Source organism: Oncorhynchus masou, chromosome 28 (assembly GCF_036934945.1).
Source record: "Oncorhynchus masou masou isolate Uvic2021 chromosome 28, UVic_Omas_1.1, whole genome shotgun sequence".
NCBI lineage: Eukaryota > Metazoa > Chordata > Actinopteri > Salmoniformes > Salmonidae > Oncorhynchus > Oncorhynchus masou.
Window position 1 is genome coordinate 53,571,488 of NC_088239.1, and position 22,160 is coordinate 53,593,647.

The 22,160-nt window shown below is 45.2% G+C and overlaps 1 protein-coding gene across 1 annotated transcript in view; it reads right to left on the bottom strand.

The window, feature by feature from the left end:
* Positions 1-22,160, bottom strand: part of LOC135517910 (leucine-rich repeat transmembrane neuronal protein 4-like) — a 132,545-nt gene that overhangs the window by 104,662 nt on the left and 5,723 nt on the right. Inside the window, exon 2 of the mRNA XM_064942613.1 lies at positions 8,404-9,962. Coding sequence (XP_064798685.1) covers positions 8,404-9,962 — 1,559 coding nt within the window. The remainder of the gene's footprint in view (positions 1-8,403; positions 9,963-22,160) is intronic.

Genomic DNA, 22,160 nt, shown 5'->3' on the forward strand with positions numbered 1-22,160 from the left:
TGCAAAAACAAAACAACCTTTTATTACCTTGCTAATCCAATTGATAAAAGGCACCATTATTTTTCATAGTGAAAGACAGCCTTCGAATATATGACATGTATGCAAGGAGCACCCTCAGGGTCGCTTCATAGGCCACATATCTCTAGAGAATGTGTGTGTGTGAGCGTGTCTCTCTCTCTCCCCCCCTCTCTTTCTCCCCCTCTCCCTTTATCTCTCTCGCCACCCTTCTGTTGCTCTCTCTCCCTTCTCTTCCGCTCTCTCTCTTCCTCCCTCTCCCACCCCATCTCTCTCCCCATCTCTCTCTCTCTCTTCTTCCCTCTCCTACCCCTCTCTCTCTCTTCCTCCCTCTCCCACCCCATCTCTCTCTCTCTTCCTCCCTCTACCACCCCATCTCTCTCTCTCTCTCTTCCTCCCTCTCCCACCCCATCTCTCTCTCTCTTCCTCCTTCTCTCACCCCTCTCTCTCTCTTCCTCCCTCTCCCACCCAATCTCTCTCTCTCTTCCTCCCTCTCCCACCCCTCTCTCTCTTCCTCCCTCTCCCACCCCATCTCTCTCTCTCTTCCTCCCTCTCCCACCCTCTCTCTCTCTTCCTCCCTCTCCCACCCCTCTCTCTCTCTCTTCCTCCCTCTCCCATCCCATCTCTCTCTCTCTTCCTCCCTCTCCCACCCCATCTCTCTCTCTCTCTCTTCCTCCCTCTCCCACCCCTCTCTCTCTCTTCCTCCCTCTCCCATCTCTCTCTCTCTCTTCCTCCCTCTCCCACCCCTCTCTCTCTTCCTCCCTCTCCCACCCCATCTCTCTCTCTCTCTCTCTCTCTTGCACACATCCATGCTAGTCAATGCCTGGGGATGCATGACATTGATGAAAACACAGTTTTTTTGCGATGGTAAGAGACTTCAAACGTGTGTCTGAATCTATCCCGTTCCTATGATGTGAAAAAGCTACACACTGGACATGTGAGGATAGAATACTATACCCTTGCAGGGAGAATAGAACTCATCAATTGTGAGTGGCGTGCATTTTCCTGCAGTGGAAGGCAGCCAAATGGCATTAGAGTCTATGCAGCAGCAGTAGCAGCGGCAGCAGCAGTACTTGCCATAGAGCAGGAGCCTGACTGGGGCGAATGATAGATAGGTAATTCACTAAAAAATAATGTGTGCTTGAAGAAGCATAGGAAAAGGGTGGAAAAAACAAAGATATGAGGCCTCTAAGAATAGCCTAGCAGGAGAGCGATAGGTTTCTTGTATGTGCCCACGTGTGCATATCCTGCACAGGCACTCAAGCAGAGACACACACCTACACACAGGAGGAAGGTATTTTGAACTCTGAAACTGGCTGTATTTACACAGGCAGCCTAATTCTGATGTTTTTTTTTCACAAATTGGTCTTTTGACCAATCAGATCAGCTCTGAAAAATATCTAATGTGAAAAGATCTGATGTGATTGGTCAAAAGACCAATTAGTAGTGGAAAAAATATCAGAATTTGGCTGCCTGTGTAAACGCAGCCACTGTGTGTCTTTCACCATAAGCAGGATACCATGGATTTATCTACTGTATATATTCATAAAAAGTGAATCTATGAATAGTAACGTTAGCCTGCGCTAACACAGGCAGCCCATTTCAAAGACCAATTAGTGGAAAAATTGGGCTGTCTGTATAAATGCCTATGTAAACGCAGCCCAATTGTGTAAAAGCGGCCAAAGTGTGTCAGATCATGATAAATTCAGCACAGCTGGCCTCAATAAGTTACAGACATACTTACTGATCTGAATTGGGCAAAAGGATTTGACATTGGTTTGATAGGATCTGTCCTTTAATTCTGTCTGTTGTTTCCTCTTTTGCCTTGCAGTTTGATCCAGCCACAGCGGAAAACATGCCAATCTGCTGGACTTTGCTTTAAAGACCTCTGATCTGGCAAAAAAAAGAAGCTTTGCGCTGGCGGTGATCACAGGATGGACAGCTGTCTGTGGAGAGCTGTCTTTGTGTATGTGTGGACCCAGCACTGCCAATCTATCTGTCTAGTCTGGATGGCTGCTGATTTTTCAGCCTGCCTAACTGCCTTTCATGTCTGTGTGTCAAGTTTCCTACCTTCTATGTATCCTGCCCTTCCAGCTTACCTGGTTTCACCTGTCTCTCTGCCTGTCTCGCTGCCAGTCTACTGTTCTACCTGTCTCTCAGCCTGTCTCGCTGCCAGTCTTTTGTTCTACCTGTCTCTCTGCCTGTCTACTGTTCTACCTGTCTCTCTGCCAGTCTACTGTTCTACCTGTCTCTCAGCCTGTCTCGCTGCCAGTCTACTGTTCTACCTGTCTCTCTGCCAGTCTACTGTTCTACCTGTCTTTCTGCCTGTCTCGCTGCCAGCCAACTGTCTGTCTGCCTGTCTCACAACTCTTCAGGCTGCCGTGCCTCCAGCCCAGGATGACTCTAATGGCACTGTCAGCCACAATAACCTGACAAGGTTATTTTTGTCCGGAGGAGAAAAAGTCTTGCACTACTAGTGTAAGCAAACAGCTACATAACTGCATAAACAATTAAAACACATGCAATGAATGCAAAAGCCCAGTGGCTCATCATGTTGTAAAATAAGTCTAGAAGCTTCAATAAAACAAGTTTAAGGCTTTGAAAAGTGGATGTTAAAAGGAAATAAAGGGAGAAAATGGTGACCACCAAGCCAGACGGGGAGAAGAGAACAAGAATAGATGTTGTAGAGATAATAAAATGAGGAAGAGGGACAAGGAGAGAAAGCAAATTAGGTAGGGAATATATAAGTGGAGAGTACCAATAAAGATGCACTTGGGTTGCCTTGGGGAAAATTGTAAGGAAGAGAGCAGTCTTTGCTTCTTTTCCAGGTAATCCGATTGCTATATTGGTGATCTAACACCCTCATTAAGCAAGGATCAAAAGGCATTGTGAAAAGCGACGGCACAGAACCGCAGTGTGTAAGAGACAGGATTAGGAGGATGAGAGAGATATTCTCTCACTAACGGTGAGTGTTTGAAGTCCCCCGCATGCCTAATTGTCAACTAAAGACACTACCATCCAAGTTCAGCTTGCCTGCTGAATTGCAGACCAATTTTTTTTCCACCGGCAATCCTCAGAGTGTTTTGTGGTGTGATGCTGTTCAAGCCATTAACAATCTGACTTAATGATCTGGCTTTTTATGGGAAATCAACATACATTTATCTCAGAAACACTGTGATGTCATAAGACAAATTTACGTTTTTTTTCTTTTGTTGTATCCTGTCAGCAAACACGGTTTTGCTTGTCGCATTTTCAGGCCTGAATAAATATGAGAGTTGTCCAAAAGAAGAAAGGAAAAAATTACCTGAAATTGCAGATGAATATTAGTGTATCCTTTTCCTTTGAACTTGTTGAAGACCCATTTGAGCAATTCCCTACCTTGTAAGAGTAACATATTGCGTAACACAGCATATAAAAAAAGCATATGAGTGGGCCAAATCACCAGTCATAAAATCCACAGCCAGACAGACAAACAAACACACTGTCTTCAAAGGCAAACGTCAGAATGCAAAAAGACACTTTTAACAGCATCAGAGCTAAACGGTCACAGTGAACACAGAGAATACGCCTTGAAACACTGATCCAAGACCAGTTTAACCAGACCTGATTGAAGACCATTTACAAGTTATCTGAAGAAAACAACACTTTATAAAATACAGTTCTGAAAATAAACAAACCTTTTTTTTGGGGGGGGGGGGGTGACGCAACATAGAGGACAAAACAAACAGTAGGAGCAAATGTAAACGTTGAAATGATGTGAAATATATGCTTCGCTTCTATCTGTTGAGATTCTACTATGTTTTCAAAAACAGGGTGATTCCAGAAGAAAGAGAAGCACTGGACTTTGTCCCACAGTGTGTTTTATCTTTTTGTTTGTCTAATTATTCATTTGTCCAGTGAATTCAAACATTCCCAGTCGCACTCCTTATGGAAGTTTTAGACAATTAATATTTGTAGAAGTACATGTATTGTGATGTATGTGTGTTGTGTGTTGTGTGTGTGTGTTTGTTTGTTTGATCGTAGCTAGCCAGCTACATAGCCGTCTTTGTATCTAAGACAATTGTGTAGTCTAGAGCGATTTTCTAGGTTAGCTTTCTAGGTTAGCTGGCCAGCTATTGTCGTTCTTCTACTGTTTGAATAGCAGCACCGTAGTAACTATTACAGTACAACGGTTTGTTTTGTTTGATCGTAGCTAGCTAGATACATAGCCGTCTTTGTATCTAAGACAATTGTGTAGCCTAGAGCGATTTTCTAGGTTAGCCAGCCAGCTATTGTCGTTCTTTTAAGTAACGGAACGCAATCAACCTTGCTAGCTAGCCAGCTAGCCCCCGAATAGCAGCACTGTAGAAACTATTACACTCGACGGAACGACTTGATTAGTGTAGTGTCAACATCGCAGCCACTACCAGCTAGCCTACTCCAGCAGTACTGTTTCATTTCAATCATTTTAGTCAATAAGATTCTTGCTACGTAAGCTTAACTTTCTGAACATTCGAGACGTGTAGTCCACTTGTCATTCCAATCTCCTTTGCATTAGCGTAGCCTCTTCTGTACCCTGTTAACTATGTGTCTATCTATCCCTGTTCTCTCCTCTCTGCACAGACCATACAAACGCTCCACACCGCGTGGCCGCGGCCACCCTAATCTGGTGGTCCCAGCGCGCACGACCCACGTGGAGTTCCTGGTCTCCGGTAGCCTCTGGAACTGCCGATCTGCGGCCAACAAGGCAGAGTTCATCTCAGCCTATGCCTCCCTCCAGTCCCTCGACTTCCTGGCACTGACGGAAACATGGATCACCACAGATAACACTGCTACTCCTACTGCTCTCTCTTCGTCCACCCACGTGTTCTCGCACACCCCGAGAGCTTCTGGTCAGCGGGGTGGTGGCACCGGGATCCTCATCTCTCCCAAGTGGTCATTCTCTCTCTCTCCCCTTACCCATCTATCTATCGCCTCCTTTGAATTCCATGCTGTCACAGTTACCAGCCCTTTCAAGCTTAACATTCTTATCATTTATCGCCCTCCAGGTTCCCTCGGAGAGTTCATCAATGAGCTTGATGCCTTGATAAGCTCCTTTCCTGAGGACGGCTCACCTCTCACAGTCCTGGGCGACTTTAACCTCCCCACGTCTACCTTTGACTCATTCCTCTCTGCCTCCTTCTTTCCACTCCTCTCCTCTTTTGACCTCACCCTCTCACCTTCCCCCTACTCACAAGGCAGGCAATACGCTCGACCTCATCTTTACTAGATGCTGTTCTTCCACTAACCTCACTGCAACTCCCCTCCAAGTCTCCGACCACTACCTTGTATCCTTTTCCCTCTCGCTCTCATCCAACACTTCCCACACTGCCCCTACTCGGATGGTATCGCGCCGTCCCAACCTTCGCTCTCTCTCCCCCGCTACTCTTTCCTCTTCCATCCTTTCATCTCTTCCCTCTGCTCATACCTTCTCCAACCTTTCTCCTGACTCTGCCTCCTCAACCCTCCTCTCTTCCCTTTCTGCATCCTTTGACTCTCTATGTCCCCTATCCTCCAGGCCGGCTCGGTCCTCCCCTCCCGCTCCGTGGCTCGATGACTCATTGCGAGCTCACAGAACAGAGCTCCGGGCAGCCGAGCGGAAATGGAGGAAAACCCGCCTCCCTGCGGACCTGGCATCCTTTCACTCCCTCCTCTCTACATTTTCCTCCTCTGTCTCTGCTGCTAAAGCCACTTTCTACCACTCTAAATTCCAAGCATCTGCCTCTAACCCTAGGAAGCTCTTTGCCACCTTCTCCTCCCTTCTGAATCCTCCTCCCCCCCCCCTCCTCCCTCTCTGCAGATGACTTCGTCAACCATTTTGAAAAGAAGGTCGACGACATCCGATCCTCGTTTGCTAAGTCAAACGACACCGCTGGTTCTGCTTACACTGCCCTACCCTGTGCTCTGACCTCTTTCTCCCCTCTCTCTCCAGATGAAATCTCGCTTCTTGTGACGGCCGGCCGCCCAACAACCTGCCCGCTCGACCCTATCCCCTCCTCTCTCCTCCAGACCATTTCCGGGGACCTTCTCCCTTACCTCACCTCGCTCATCAACTCATCCCTGACCGCTGGCTACGTCCCTTCCGTCTTCAAGAGAGCGAGAGTTGCACCCCTTCTGAAGAAACCTACACTCGATCCCTCCGATGTCAACAACTACAGACCAGTATCCCTTCTTTCTTTTCTCTCCAAAACTCTTGAACGTGCCGTCCTTGGCCAGCTCTCCCTCTATCTCTCTCAGAATGACCTTCTTGATCCAAATCAGTCAGGTTTCAAGACTAGTCATTCAACTGAGACTGCTCTTCTCTGCATCACGGAGGCGCTCCGCACTGCTAAAGCTAACTCTCTCTCCTCTGCTCTCATCCTTCTAGACCTATCGGCTGCCTTCGATACTGTGAACCATCAGATCCTCCTCTCCACCCTCTCCGAGTTGGGCATCTCCGGCGCGGCCCACGCTTGGATTGCGTCCTACCTGACAGGTCGCTCCTACCAGGTGGCGTGGCGAGAATCTGTCTCCTCGCCACGCGCTCTCACCACTGGTGTCCCCCAGGGCTCTGTTCTAGGCCCTCTCCTATTCTCGCTATACACCAAGTCACTTGGCTCTGTCATAACCTCACATGGTCTCTCCTATCATTGCTATGCAGACGACACACAATTAATCTTCTCCTTTCCCCCTTCTGATGACCAGGTGGCGAATCGCATCTCTGCATGTCTGGCAGACATATCAGTGTGGATGACGGATCACCACCTCAAGCTGAACCTCGGCAAGACGGAGCTGCTCTTCCTCCCGGGGAAGGACTGCCCGTTCCATGATCTCGCCATCACGGTTGACAACTCCATTGTGTCCTCCTCCCAGAGCGCTAAGAACCTTGGCGTGATCCTGGACAACACCCTGTCGTTCTCAACCAACATCATGGCGGTGGCCCGTTCCTGTAGGTTCATGCTCTACAACATCCGCAGAGTACGACCCTGCCTCACCCAGGAAGCGGCGCAGGTCCTAATCCAGGCACTTGTCATCTCCCGTCTGGATTACTGCAACTCGCTGTTGGCTGGGCTCCCTGCCTGTGCCATTAAACCCCTACAACTCATCCAGAACGCCGCAGCCCGTCTGGTGTTCAACCTTCCCAAGTTCTCTCACGTCACCCCGCTCCTCCGCTCTCTCCACTGGCTTCCAGTTGAAGCTCGCATCCGCTACAAGACCATGGTGCTTGCCTACGGAGCTGTGAGGGGAACGGCACCGCAGTACCTCCAGGCTCTGATCAGGCCCTACACCCAAGCAAGGGCACTGCGTTCATCCTCCTCTGGCCTGCTCGCCTCCCTACCATTGAGGAAGTACAGTTCCCGCTCAGCCCAGTCAAAACTGTTCGCTGCTCTGGCCCCCCAATGGTGGAACAAACTCCCTCACGACGCCAGGACAGCGGAGTCAATCACCACCTTCCGGAGACACCTGAAACCCCACCTCTTCAAGGAATACCTAGGATAGGATAAGTAATCCTTCTCACCCCCCCCCCCCCCCTTAATGACTTAGATGCACTATTGTAAAGTGGCTGTTCCACTGGATGTCAGAAGGTGAATTCACCAATTTGTAAGTCGCTCTGGATAAGAGCGTCTGCTAAATGACTTAAATGTAAATGTAAATGTATATGTGTGTGTGTGTGTGTCTGTTGTACACCTGTAGGTATATGATTGTAAGATGAAGACAAAGAGGCATAGATGGTAAGCTAGAAAGAGGAAGCTGTGTATGAACTGTTTACCGGCATCCATTGTGAGTCTGGGCTATAATAGGTGTAGGATAAAGTCATCAGTAGAGAGGGAATCTTCTTGCTGTCACAACAGTGTCCATTATCATTCCAAGTGTCTAGGGATGAATCTCCCCACAAACAAAGTGGCTAATTGAAAACAGAACTGAGATATGATAAACACAAACAAAAAAATGCCTTTGGCATTTTGGTGGGTAAAAACTGCACCTAAATAAGCAATAGAATCCACCTCTCAGAATACAGAAAGAAAACTTATCACAAACAAGCTAGTGAAATTATTCAGGATAGGAAATCTAATCGGTTGTACTTATTGCATTTCAACACAATTTTACATCAAACAATGTTTTTCCTCTTATTAACAGAGACAAGGGTGTAAGTGATAACAGCATAACTCTTCTTTGATCACAATGAAAACTACTCAAGGCAAGGATAGCGACATCCCACAAAGAGGACACCATTCCTTACAAAAACAAAACTACAGCCAATCCAAGAGGGGAGATACGGAAATAAAGCCACTGATGTAATATAAATCAAAAGCAGTAAACATTTACCTCAGGTTGCCTCGCTGTGGAAGAGATTTGATTAGGAGGGGTGGCGGATGGTGTGGGTCATACCTCGCATTCCCTGGAGCCTGAGATGGTGTAGGTGCAGGAGCCAGTCCCATTGACAAGCACGTCCATGGCCTCCGAATTGGTGGGCTTGTAGTCCACATAGTACTCCTGCAGTGGGGAACTCAGCGTACGCTCCGTCTCTCTGGCTTTTTTCCGACGCTTACGAGCTGCGGCCGAGTGCTCCTGCAGCTGCTTGACACTGCTGGGATAGCGCTTCCACGAAACGTAGATCACCAACAGGATCATCACCACAGACAAGAACAGGGCAACGCTCCCCGCCACTATCTTGTGAAAGGACACAGGCTCAAACTGTTCAGGTGGTGGCGCCACAACCGAGGTAACAGCTGGAGACGTAGGGCCTCCTTTGGATCCCTCCCCCCTCTCCCCACCTTGCGTGGGTGGTGTGGGGTAGACTGGGCGGCGCTCTGTCTGGTCTGGGTCATTAGATGGTGTGGGTGGGGCGCTGGCCGTGAGGGGTGTGATTGCATTATCCCGACACACACTTTGGGTGTCAACAGCATCCATGACCTTCTCTCCCTGCGCTTCCTTGGGGGCAGCACAGATCATGTTGTTCTCCTTGTTCCCCTTGAAGTTCCTCAGCCAGTCCACCAGGGGGCAGACCACAGGACCACAGTCCCACACATTCCCCGCCAGGCTGATGGTGATCAGAGACATCCAGGCAGACACGGTCTCCTGGGACACATTGGTCAGCTTGTTGGAATCCAGATTGAGTGTTTGAAGGTTGGGCAGGCATTGGTAGACTGTAGCATCCACCTCTTGCAGATCATTGCCAGACAGATCCAGCTTCTGCAGGGAGGTCCAGGTCCAGGTGAGGCCCTGGCTCATGGAGCGGATGCGGTTCCACTGCAGGTATAGCGCCCGCAGGTTGTAGAGGCGTGGGAAGTGGGAAAAGTTTATCTTGGAAAACTGGTTGTGCTCCAGGTGCAGCTCGGTCAGCTTCAGCAGGCCTGAGAAGGCATTGCGTGTGATGCTGCGCAGGCGGTTGTAGCCCAGGTCCAGGAACTCCAGGTTTCTGCAGTCCTGGAACAGACGCACAGGAATGCTTTTCAAGGAGTTGGAGCGCATGTGCAGGCTGAGGAGCTTGCGGAGGCCCTGGAACTGGCCCGGCTGCAGAGACGCCAGTTTGTTGTAAGACAGGTCCAGGTTGCGGAGGTTGGGTACAGGGTGGAAAGTGGTGTTGTGGAGCATTGTGATCTTGTTTGAACTCAGTATCAGCTCCTTGAGCCTTCGGACGCCTTGGAAGGCCAGTACGTCTACAGAGGCAATGTAGTTGTGGTCTAAGTAGAGCCAGATGAGCTGGTTGAGGCCCACAAACTGTCCAGCTCTGAGACTGACCAGACTGTTGTAGCGTAAGGACAGGCCTTGGCAGCCCCCTGAGAGGTTCTTGGGCACATCGCGAAAACCGCTGGACTCACAGTAGACAATTTTCCCATCGCAGCGACAGCTCTTGGGGCATGGACGCTCGCTGAGGGACGGAGATGCTGCCAGCCACACCTGCATGAGCAGAGGCACCATAAGCCAGCGGCGCCGCATGGCAGAGGCTGCAGAGAGGGACAGAGAGAGAGAGAGAGAGAGAGAGAGAGAGAGAGAGAGAGAGAGAGGAAAAAAGATTTTTACTGAAAGTGTCTGACAACAACCCATCTGGTTGGAAATGGTGTAGAAAATTGTGGTTTTAATTTGGTTTTAACTGCAATCGACCAGAATTGAGTCTTCCCACAAGCCGCCACAGTGCTTGAGCCAAAACTAGAGATGTCATAAAAGCAAGCTGAAACACAGCAAATGAACATTCAGGAGCTGGCGATTGTGTATACAAATCCAGAGGCATATCTATTTAGAATCTAGCCACTTCACATTGACCCATAACAGAGTGGTTAGGGGTCTGAGTAAATCATGGTGTTCACTTCCAAAAAGTTTAAACAAAGGAGCCAGCTCTCTCTAGAAACCCTATGGAATTAAACAACTCTGTGTCCAAACAAAATACATACATGTATACTAACCCTTTGAACGCACATCATTAAATAAGCAAACGCACAGACAAAAAAGGGAATCTGATCATGCTGTTCCGTCTCTTTGGATATCCTGCTACTACTACTTTGGGTTATAAAACATGTAGAAGAAATACTGCAGATACAGACGGTTGAATCAGTGATGGTGATCATGACAATCGGTCAGTATGAAGATGTAGGATCTTATTTTGAGCCAGCTTTCTACAGCAGGAAATGAATCCTGCAGCAACAGAAAAGGTGAATTGTTATGTGGATTATAATTCATAGACATTTTGGCAGGGGTTGATATATTTTTCTTAAGGGGAAAATCAAGTCTGAAATTTCTAAGTGGAAAATACAAACTTCAGAAGCCTCTTTTAAACCTCAAATACACTACAAGTTGAACATTTCCAGAAAGTTCTCCTGTAACAGGGTGATAAACTGAAGATCCAATATCTGTACATGTAGCCTGGTGTGATATCGGTCTTCATCCTTAGGTGAGAGTGAGCTGTTTACATTAAAAGCGCTCCCCTTACAGAGTCACTAACGATCTGTTATTAAGGGTGCATTGATTTTCTCCTGAGGAGTGCATCCATTTCTTATGTGTGCTCTTTTCTCTGGGCTAAACCTCCGTAATGTGATAGCCTGTAAACATCCTCTAATCAAAAGATAGGATGAATGTCTGGTTTAACATAGTCCATAGCTGTGTTTCATTGGTTATCACATGTGTATGTCATGGTGACAGTCCAATCATCCTAGGTTTTGCTCTATGAAAGAAAATGTGACCGTGATGTTGTCTGCATGATACAGTTTCGAATGTGTCGCAAAACTGAACAAATTATGAGATAGAATGAGACCAAGGAATAAAATGCATTTGATGGTACTTGGGCTTCAGTGCAACAAAATGTATGTTCTAAAATTCAGATTTAAATTGTATCATCTCGGGGCGACAGTTTATCAGAATGAATTATTTGACCAATGGAGGCCGAGTAGCATCCTACAGCACATGAAGAGTTCCATTACCTTACGTTATATTTCCATTTTCAGAAATGTTGGTAAATTTGCTTTTATTATTTAATTAAATAAATGATATTTTCATAGCATGGGGTTGTTTGATGACAGACATGTATTTGTTAAAAAATCGATCACTTGATGGTTTCATTTCAGAGAGACAAATAATCATGTTTTTTTTGCAAAATGCTATATATCCACCTCACTCTCAGAGAAATAGGTAGTAGTACTAGGTTTTACACACATTCAAATGTAACAAATAACTACATTTGTATTAACAGCAGGCTAAACTGCATCTTCTGTTGAATTTCTACATTTAAAAACATTATTTTTCATTGTATGTATGTTGAATTATTATTTGCAGTTGTCACTATGACAATGAACACACCCTGAAAGCACTGAATGGTATTGTGCTACCACCTTATTAATAACCCTACAGCATGCAGTAGGATGTGGCGATCAGTTGATTGACAGGTGTACTGTAGAACGCTAAACCTTCCTCTAGTGTGGATGCTCGCCAATCTGGGTTTGAGTCCGGACTAGCAAAAAACGTATTTAATATAATTAAAAAACCCCGCTACTGCAATGCTGCCATCTGTAGGATGATAACGAGAGTGCTTTGTTAAGGACGATGTTATGTTAAAGTGTTTGTTCACATCCATCTACGTCAACATTTATAATTGGCTGATGCCATAATCAAGGTCTGGTGAGGTCAACATAATGCCAGGTTATCTGATAGGAGCCGCTACAATGCGTTCTAAGTAAATTGACGGGTCTTAATTGCATCTTGAGATTGAGAAATTAAATTTTAAGTGTGGCCCCACACTCTTAACAAAAAAAAAAATGTCTAATTAGGCAAACCAACATTATGGAAACACAACAATGTTAATTAATTGTAAAATACATTTAATTGCATATTTGTTCCGTGTTTTGTGTGTGATACATTATGTGAGGGCAGCTAAAACAAGGTGTGTTCGTCAAATTCAGTGTGCATTTACACATTCTCCTAAAAGAATCGAGTGAGAAGCATTCAACTCTCAAATGTTTTCATGTGCAGCTTTATTAAAATAGATTGTGAGATACATAATTTAGCTTGTACCCTCTTCACTAGGCACCTTCATGCCCTGATTAACACTATGTGTGGTTTAATGAGCGGCCCATGCACTAATGCTTCACTAAATCATCTTCTTCTCCTCAGCTTCTTATCTAATTCAGAGAGGAACATAAGTTGCCCTCAGAGGTGTCACTCATAAGCTGTGTCTCTATTACCACCTCTCTACCATGCTTCCCTTGTCAGTACCATTTGGTTACAATATCATATTGGTTAACTATCACCTATTAATTCCTAGCACTCTCCCATTATCACTTCAGTTGTTTATACTACTTTTCCCTTGAATTGCATAGGCTGTTTTTGCCTGTTCCAACCCATACAAGTCAGTCATTCACACCTCTGCACACCCTTGATACACCTTAGCTTTTTTATTGCGACTACCATTATCATACTGTGCTAGGACAGACTGTATAAATCCATTTCTGTAACAGAATCACTCAGCTGCTGCTACTACAACAGCTACTACTAATACTACTACAACAGCTACTACTACTACTACTACAAAAGCTACTACTACTACTATAACTACAACAGCTACTACTACTACTGCTACTGATCCTACTACTACAACAGCTACTACTACTACTACTGCTACTGCTCCTCCTCCTACTACTAATACTACAACAGCTACTGATCCTACTACTACAACAGCTACTACTACTACTACTGCTACTGCTCCTCCTCCTACTACTACAACAGCTACTACTACTACTACTACAACTACTGATCCTACTACTACAACAGCCAGCTACTACTACTACTACTACTACTACTACTGCTACTGAACCTACTACTACAACAGCTACTACCACTACTACTACTACTACTACTACTACTACTGCTCCTCCTCCTCCTCCTCCTCCTCCTACTACTACTACTACTGCTACTGATCCTACTACTACAACATCTACTACTACTACTACTGCTACTACTCCTTCTCCTACTACTACAAAAGCTACAACTACTACTACTACTACTACTACTACTACTACTACTACAGCTACTACTACTACTACAACAGTTACTACTACTACTACTAATACAACAACTACTACTACTACTACTACTACTACTACTGCTACTGCTACTGCTCCTACTACTACAACCACAACTACAACAGCTACTACTACTACCACTACTTTTAGTATTTTGTATTTATTAGGATACCCATTAGCCAAGGCAGCAGCTTCTACTCTTGGGTCCCAAACTGGAATAAAACAATTACATCACAACAAAACAAAACAACAGCCTACATCATAAACAAAATAATACATCATATAAGACATTATTACATTATTACATTATTACTTAATTTTTTACACATGTAAAATCTAAAATGTACAATACAACGTGTGTGTGCGTATGCGTGTGTCTCCTCATAGTCCGACTTAAACAAAAACCAACAAAACGATTAAGACTAACGTGACCGCTATATACACACTGTGCTAACATGCAACATAACATAGACAATAACCCACCAAATACCCAAAGTAGATGGCTGCCTAAATATGGCTCCCAATCAGAGACAACGATAAACACATGCCTCTAATTGAGAACCAATCTAGGCAACCATAGATCTACATAAACACCTAGATGGAAACAACCCTATAAATCTACAAAACCCAGAGACAGTACAAAAACCCTAGATGAGACAAAACACACATACCACCCTCGTCACACCCTGACCTAACCAAAATATATAAATAAAACAAAGAATACTCAGGTCAGGGCGTGACAAGCGGCAATTAAAGGTTTGAGTCGTGTTGGGTATGTCTGTATGAGCTTTGAACTGGATTTGTGGATTTTCTCTTATTCTACCTTGCAAAAATTCCCAGGCTCTGTTAAGCTAGATGGGGAGCTGTGGAAATAGCAATCTTCAAGACTTTCCACAGATTTTCAATGGGATTTACGTCTGGGCATTGGTTGGGCTAATCAAGGACTTTCACATTCTTGTTCTGAAGCCATTAGACCATTGCTTTGGCAAAAATAAAAAATAAAATAGTAGTCTGAAGCAGGTTCTCATTAAGGATTTGCTTGTATTTGGCTACATTAATTGTTCCCTCTATCCTTACTAGTCTCCCAGCATCCCCATAGCATGATGCTGCTACCCCAATGCTTTACGTTAGGGATGCTAGACAGCTGATGAGCTGTACCCGTTTTTTTTCCAGAAATAGCACTTTGCATTCAGGCCAAATTAAATGTTTGTCTCATCAGAACACATCATCTTTTTCCTTATGCTCTCAGAGTCTAGGTAGTTCCGTATTTTTTTTCCATTTCCCAATAATGGAGACCACTTTGCTCAAAGAATCTTTCAACACTCTCAAAATTGTTTTATACCGTTCCCCAGATATATTCCTCATCATAATTATATTTCGGAGATCTACGGACAGTTCCTTAAACTTCATGGTACAGTTTCTGCTCTGACATGCACTGTCAACTGTGGGACCTTATGTAGACATTATGTCCAAACAACTGAATTGGCAACAGGTGGACTCCAAACAGGTTGTTATGACATCTCAAGGATGATCAAAGAAAATTGGATGCACCTGAGCTCAATTTGCAGTGTCACAGCAATGGGGTGTGAATTCTTACGTAGATACAAATATTTCTATATTTAATTTTCAATTAATTTGCAAACATTTTGAAAAACATGTTTTCACTTTGGTATTGTGTGTAGATGGATACGGGACAAAAGTAATTGAATTAATTTTGAACTCAGGCTGTAAAACAACAAAATGTGTCAAGGGGTATGAATAGTTTCTGAAGACATTAGTAAAAATATAAAAAAGTAAGGGGGCAAGACAGCTAGCTTGTGGTATGCCTAACTCTACCTGGTTTACGTTAGAGAGGCATCCGTTAAAGAACACCCTCTGTGTTATGTTAGATAAGTAACACTTGATCCACGATATGGCAGAGGATGTAAAGTCAAAACACATATGTTTTTTAAGCAGCAGACTATTATGGATAATGTCAAAAGTTGCACTGAAGTCTAACAAAACAGCTCCCACAATATTCTTATTATCAATTTCTTTCAGGCAATCATTTGTGTCAGTGCCTTACTACTACTACTACTAATACTACTACTGCTACTACTATTACTACTACTTCCACTATTACAACAACTACAACTACTGCAGCGAGGATGATGGCAGGGATATGGATCCTTCTGTTATTAAACAAAGAATGAGAGGAAAAGCACACCGCTGACCTAATGTACAGACAAATAAACAATAACTTGGCAAATAGGCACTATGATATGATCTTTGTACACACAAGTGGCTCATTGTTGAGTTGTCTGCCATTGACAAAACTGCTATCAGGCGCAGCCATGCACACATTGCGGCTGGACAGGAGCCTAATGCACAGGGAAGGCCATCCCATCAGACTAGCCTATGCCGTCCTATTAGTCTCCAATTATCTCTGAGATGACTGCCAGCCTTACTTTCCTGGTCCTTGGGAACCAACGCTTCATGTCCTGTGTTCATATTGCCTCAATGCTCTGAGGAAACGCAGATGTCTTTGTGTAATTACAGAAATGCTCCGCAGATGCATTGGTATTTGCAGTTTGGTATTTGCAGTTACTGAAGTAGGCGGTCTACAGTACAAACAAGGTCAAATGGATGAGAGAGAGTATGTGGTGGATTCTCCTCAATACACCAATATCCAAATGTGCGTGCACTCATGCGAGCTCGTGCACACACACACGCAGGAACAGACTGTGTGTTAGTATAGATTTGTTTCTGCCTTGCATCTGTTTTCTGATTTCCCCTGGTGGAACAGTTCCGCCAGGGCGGAGTGACAGAGAATAACCAATCAACCCCCAGCCCTCACAACACTATAGATGAGGCTGTCACATCCTCTCTCAGAGCCACCCACTGCCCTCTCTAAGTCTTTCTCAAATATACATTCAATAAAGGCACGTGCAAGACCTCAGCACATTGGCCAATTAAGTCTCCATGGATAAACTTTAATAATTGTAATGTAAATATAACCTGATTGTGGCGGTACAGACATTTATTGATATTTTATTTCATTTTATTTCACCTTTATTTAACCAGGTAGGATAGTTGAGAACAAGTTCTCATTTGCAACTGCAACCTGGCTAAGATAAAGCAAAGCAGTTTGACACATACAACAACACAAAGTCAAACGTGGAATAAACAAACATACAATCAAAAATACAGTAGAAAAATATACAGCATGTGCAAATGAGGCAGGATAAGAGAGGTAAGGCAATAAATAGGCCATGGTGGCAAAGTAATTACAATACAGCAATTAAACACTGGAATGGTAGGATGTACAGAAGATGAATGTGCATACTGGGGTGCAAAAGAGCAAGATCAATAAATAAATACAGTATGGGGATGAGGTAGATTGAATGGGCTAATTACAGATGAGCTATGTACAAGTGCAGTGATCTGTGAGCTGCTCTGACAGCAGATGCTTAAAGCTAGTGAGGGAGGTAAGCGTCTCCAGCTTCAGAGATTTTTGCAGTTCGTTCCAGTCATTGGCAGCAGAGAACTGGAAGGAGAGGCGGCCAAAGGAGGAATTGGCTTTGGAGGTGACCAGTGAGATATACCTGCTGGAGCACGTGCTACGGGTGGGTGCTGCTATGGTGACCAGTGAGCTGAGATAAGGCGGGGCTTTACCCAGCAGAGACTTGTAGATGACCTGGAGCCAGTGGGTTTGGCGACGAGTATGAAGCGATGGGCAGCAAATGAGTGCGTACAGGTCGCAGTGGTGGATAATATATGGGGCTTTGGTGACAAAACGGATGGCACTATGATAAACTGCATCCAATTTGTTGAGGAGAGTGTGGGTGTCATTTTATAAATGACATCGCCGAAGTCAAGGATCGGTAGGATGGTCAATTTTATGAGGGTATGTTTGGCTACATGAGTGAAGGATGCTTCGTTGCGAAATAGGAAGCTCATTCTAGATTTAATTTTGGATTGGAGATGCGAGTCTGGAAGGAGAGTTTACGGTCTAGCCAGACACCTAGTTATTTGTAGTTGTCCACATATACAAGTCAGAACCGTCCAGAGTAGTGATGCTGGACGGGCGGGCTGGTGCGGGCAGTGATCGGTTGAAGAGCATGCACTTAGTTTTACTTGCATTTAAGAGCAGTTGGAGGCCATGGAAGGAGAGTTGTACGGCATTGAAGCTCGTCTGGAGGTTAGTTAACACAGTGTCCAAAGAAGGGCCAGAAGTATACAGAATGGTGTCGTCTGCGTAGAGGTGGATCAGAGAATCACCAGCAGCGAGAGCGACATCATTGATGTATACAGAGAAGAGAGTCGGCCCGAGAATTGAACCCTGTGGCACCCCCATAGAGACCGCAAGACATCCAGACAACAGGCCCTTCGATTTGACACACTGAATTCTATCAAAGAAGTAGTTGGTGAATCAGGCGAGGCAATCATTTGAGAAACCAAGGCTGTTGAGTCTGCCAATAAGAATGTGATGATTGACAGAATCGAAAGCCTTGGCCAGGTCGATGAATATGGCTGCACAGTAATGTCTCTCATCGACGAAGGTTATGATACCGTTTAGGACCTTGAGCGTGGTTGAGGTGCACCTATGACCAGCTCTGAAACCAGATTGCATAGCAGAGAAGGTACGGTGGGATTCAAAGTGGTCAGTAATCTGTTTGTTGACTTGGCTTTCGAAGACCTTAGAAAGGCAGGGTAGGATAGATATAGGTATGGAGCAATTTGGGTCTAGAGTGTCTCTCCCTTTGAAGAAGGGGATGACCGAGGCAGCTTTCAAATCTTTGGGAATCTCAGACGATACGAGGGATTGAACAGGCTAATAATAGGGGTTGCGACAATTTCAGCAGATAATTTGAAAAAGAAAGCGTCCAGATTGTCTAGCCCAGCTGATTTGTATGGGTCCAGGTTTTGCAGTTCTTTAAGAACACCAGCTATCTGGATTTGGGTGAAGGAGATATAGGGAGGCTTGGGCGAGTTGCTGTGGGAAGTGCCGGGCTGTTGACCGGGATGGGGTAGCCAGGTGGAAAGCATGGCCAGCTGTAGAAAAATGCTTATTGAAATTCTCAATTATAGTGGATTTATCGGTGGTGACAGTGTTTCCTAGCCTCAGTGCAGTGGGCAGCTGGGAAAAGGAGCAGATTTCTGGGCACGCTAAAATAGATTTAAGGCATATTGTACAGACAAAGGTATGGTAGCATGTGGATACCGTGATGGTAAACCTGTGCCTAGAGTGACAATGAAAGAGATATTGTCCCTAGAAATATCATTTCAACCAGGTGATGTCACCGCATGTCTGGTAGGTGGAACTAAAGTGTTAAATAAGGCGTGTTGAGCAGGGCTAGAGGCTCTACAGTGAAATAAGGCAATAAATACTAACCAAAACAGCAATGGACAGGGCATATTGATGTTAGCGAGAGGCATGCGTAGCCAAGTGATCCTAGGAGTCCAGAGAGTGGCTTCAGGCAGCTTGCGGGCCGGGGATAGCAAGCTAACAGAAGGGCCTTGGAGGGAGGTTACGACAGAAGAAAGTCTGGTGTGGCCCCCTCGTGCTATTACATCGGCAGACAAATCAGCAGGGCTCCGTGTGGTAAACCAGGCCAATTGGCAGAATAGGTATAGTGGCCAAAGAATTTGTCCGGTGGGCCTCTTAAGCTAACAGTTCGATGTGCTCTGGACAGCTAGCAGGCCGCAGCTAGCATGCTAGCGGATGGGATTTCAGGGGATGAAGCGACAGCGGAGCAAGTTGAGAAAAACCCCATCTGGAGAATCACGTCGGTGATCCATTCGTGATGAGTGGCGGGGATCCAAGCCAATTGGCAAAAAGAGGTATTGTAGCCCAAGTAGTGGCTGATGGACCTCTTTGGCTAGCCGGGAGATGGGCCTAGCAATTGGTTATTGCTTTGAGACAGTGATGTTAGCCAGGAGTGGCCACTCGAATAGCAGCTACCTAGCTGCGGTGATCAAGGTGAAAAAATCAAATAAAAAAATTAAAAATAAATAAATAAAGGTTCAGAGCTTGTGGTAGGAATCCAGAGATATGGAGAAAAATATGTTTGAAATGCTCTGGTTTGAGTCGAGCTGTGCAGACTGGCGAGAGTTTTCCGTGCTAGATGACCGCTAGCTGACTACTAGCTAGTAGCTAGCTTGCTGGCTAGCATTTGTTGGGGTTCCGGTTCAGGCGACGGTTCAGACGACGGATCAGCAGGGATCCGTATGGTGGGTATAGTGGCCAAAGAATTTGTCCCATGGGCCTCTTAAGCTAACAGTCCGATGTACTAGTAGCCAGTTAGCTGGTAGCCAGTTAGCTGGCAAGCTTTTGATGAGTTGATGAGTTCTTAAGTATAAGTATACAAATAGAAGATCCGTACCACATTGGGTGAGGCGGGTTGCAGGAGAGTATATTCAGTCCGTAGATAGAAAGTGATATTAATAGCCTCCCGGGTGGCGTAGAGGTTAAGGGCGCTGTACTGCAGCGCCAGCAGAGACTCTGGGTTCGAGCTCTGTTGTCAACGGCCGCAACCGGGAGGTCCGTGGGGCGAAGCACAATTGGCTTAGCATCGTCAGGGTTAGGGAGGGTTTGGCCGGTAGGGAAATCCTTGTCTCATCGCACACAAGCGACTCCTGTGGCGGGCCGGGCGCAGTGCGCGCTAACCAAGGTTGCCAGGTGCCCGGTGTTTCCTCTGACACATTGGTGCGGCTGGCTTACGTGTTGAATGGTGCTGTGTATCGGATGACACACGACTTTGTATCGGATGACGCACGTCTCTCCCGTGACCGTACGGGTGTTGTAGAGATGAGACAAGATAGTAGCTACTAAAACAATTGGATGCCATGAAATTGGGTACATTTTTTAAAAAGAACAAAAAAAAGAAAGTAATATTGAATATATATACGGGGAAAAAAAGGAAAAACAATGTTTACAAGGGACAAGAAGGGACAAGACAAAAACACACGTCCGACTGCTTCGTAATCTTGGAAGACATGGTTCAGGTCTATATTTGCAGAAGGATTGTCCCATTGAGAGCTAACTCGCAAGGAACCAACATATTTTACATACATGGATTTTGATCCCAATAATAAACAATTGAAAAAAGCAACAATCATAGCAAAATATCAACGTATTTCTTATCATATCATTATTAGACATGTAATTAATGTTATCTAAAATGAAAGGTGTAATTAAGTCTGCTATCCAAATGACACTAGGAGACAAATTCACCTTTCAGCAGGACAATAACCTAAACCCTAAGCCCAAATATACACTGAAGTTGCTTACCAAGACAACATTGGCTGTTCTTGAGTTGCCTAGTTACAGTTTTGACTTAAATCGTCATGAAAATCTATGGCAAAACATGAAAATGGCTGTCAAGGAATAATCAACAACCAACAGGGCAGAGCTCGAAAAATTCAAAAAATAATAATGTTCAAAGTTCTTAGAGACCGAGAAAGACTCACAGCTGTAAATGCTGCCAAAGCTGTTTCTAAGATTTACTGACTCAGGGGTGTGAATACTTACACCTACACATTCAACAGTTTTTATTTATTTTGACAATTTTCTAAATTGTAGAATAATAGTGAAGACATCAAAACTATGAGATAATACATATGGAATCATGTAGTAACCAAAAAAGTGTTAAAAAATAACATATATTTGAGATTTGAGATTCTTCAAAGTAGCCCCCCTTTCCCTTGATGACATCTTTGCACACTCTTGGTATTCTCTCAGCTTCATGAGGTAGTCACCTGGAATTCATTTCAATTAACAGGTGTGCCTTGTTAAAAGTTCATTTGTGACCCGTTTCAGGAAACTAGGTGTATGTTGCGGGTCACTACTTCACACAAGAGCCACTTGAATGCAACCTTTTTTTTAAATGTATCAAAATTGGACATGTGAACTTTCATGTGCTTTAATAACAAACTTGTATGCCATCTGTAAATGTCACGCCTGCTCCCGCTCTCCCTCTCTGGCGCTTGAGGGTGCCAGACTGCCGTTCTTTACGCACACCTGTCCCCTTCATTATGCGCACCTGCGCCTCATTGGACCCACCTGAAATCCATTATTATTTGATTGCCTTCCTTTATCTATCTGTTTCCTCTGTGTGTTCCCCATGTCTGCTTTTATGTTGTTACTTTGTCCCCTTTCCAGATGCTGTTCCTGTCCTGTTTCATGTCCGTAATTGATTAAATGTTCTCCCTGTACCTGCTTCCTGTCTCCAGCGTCGATCCTAACAGAATGCAGCCACCAAAATTGAAGCATCAGGGAGGCCTCGTGTTCTTTTGGTGACGTCGGATCCTTGTGCCGTCATCGATGGAACCGGGGGTGCCCCAGCTAGCTTGTCTGGCTTCCATGCCCTAGCTGGCTTGAGAGGTTTTTCTTGCCCCCGGGGGGCTTGGCAGGCGCCCACCCCACGCTTCAGCCAGCAATCGGGCTCCCACGCCTCAACCGGTTCGTCAGGCTCCCACATCTTAGTGGGATCATCAGACTTTCACGCCTCAACCAGAACGTCAGGCTCCCACACCTCAGCCGGTTTGCCAGGCTCCCATGCCTCTGCCAGTTTGTTGGGTTTCTATGCCCCAGCCGGCTTATCCAACGCCCATGCCTTAGCCGGCCTGTCAGGCTTACCCAGGTGGAACACCGGG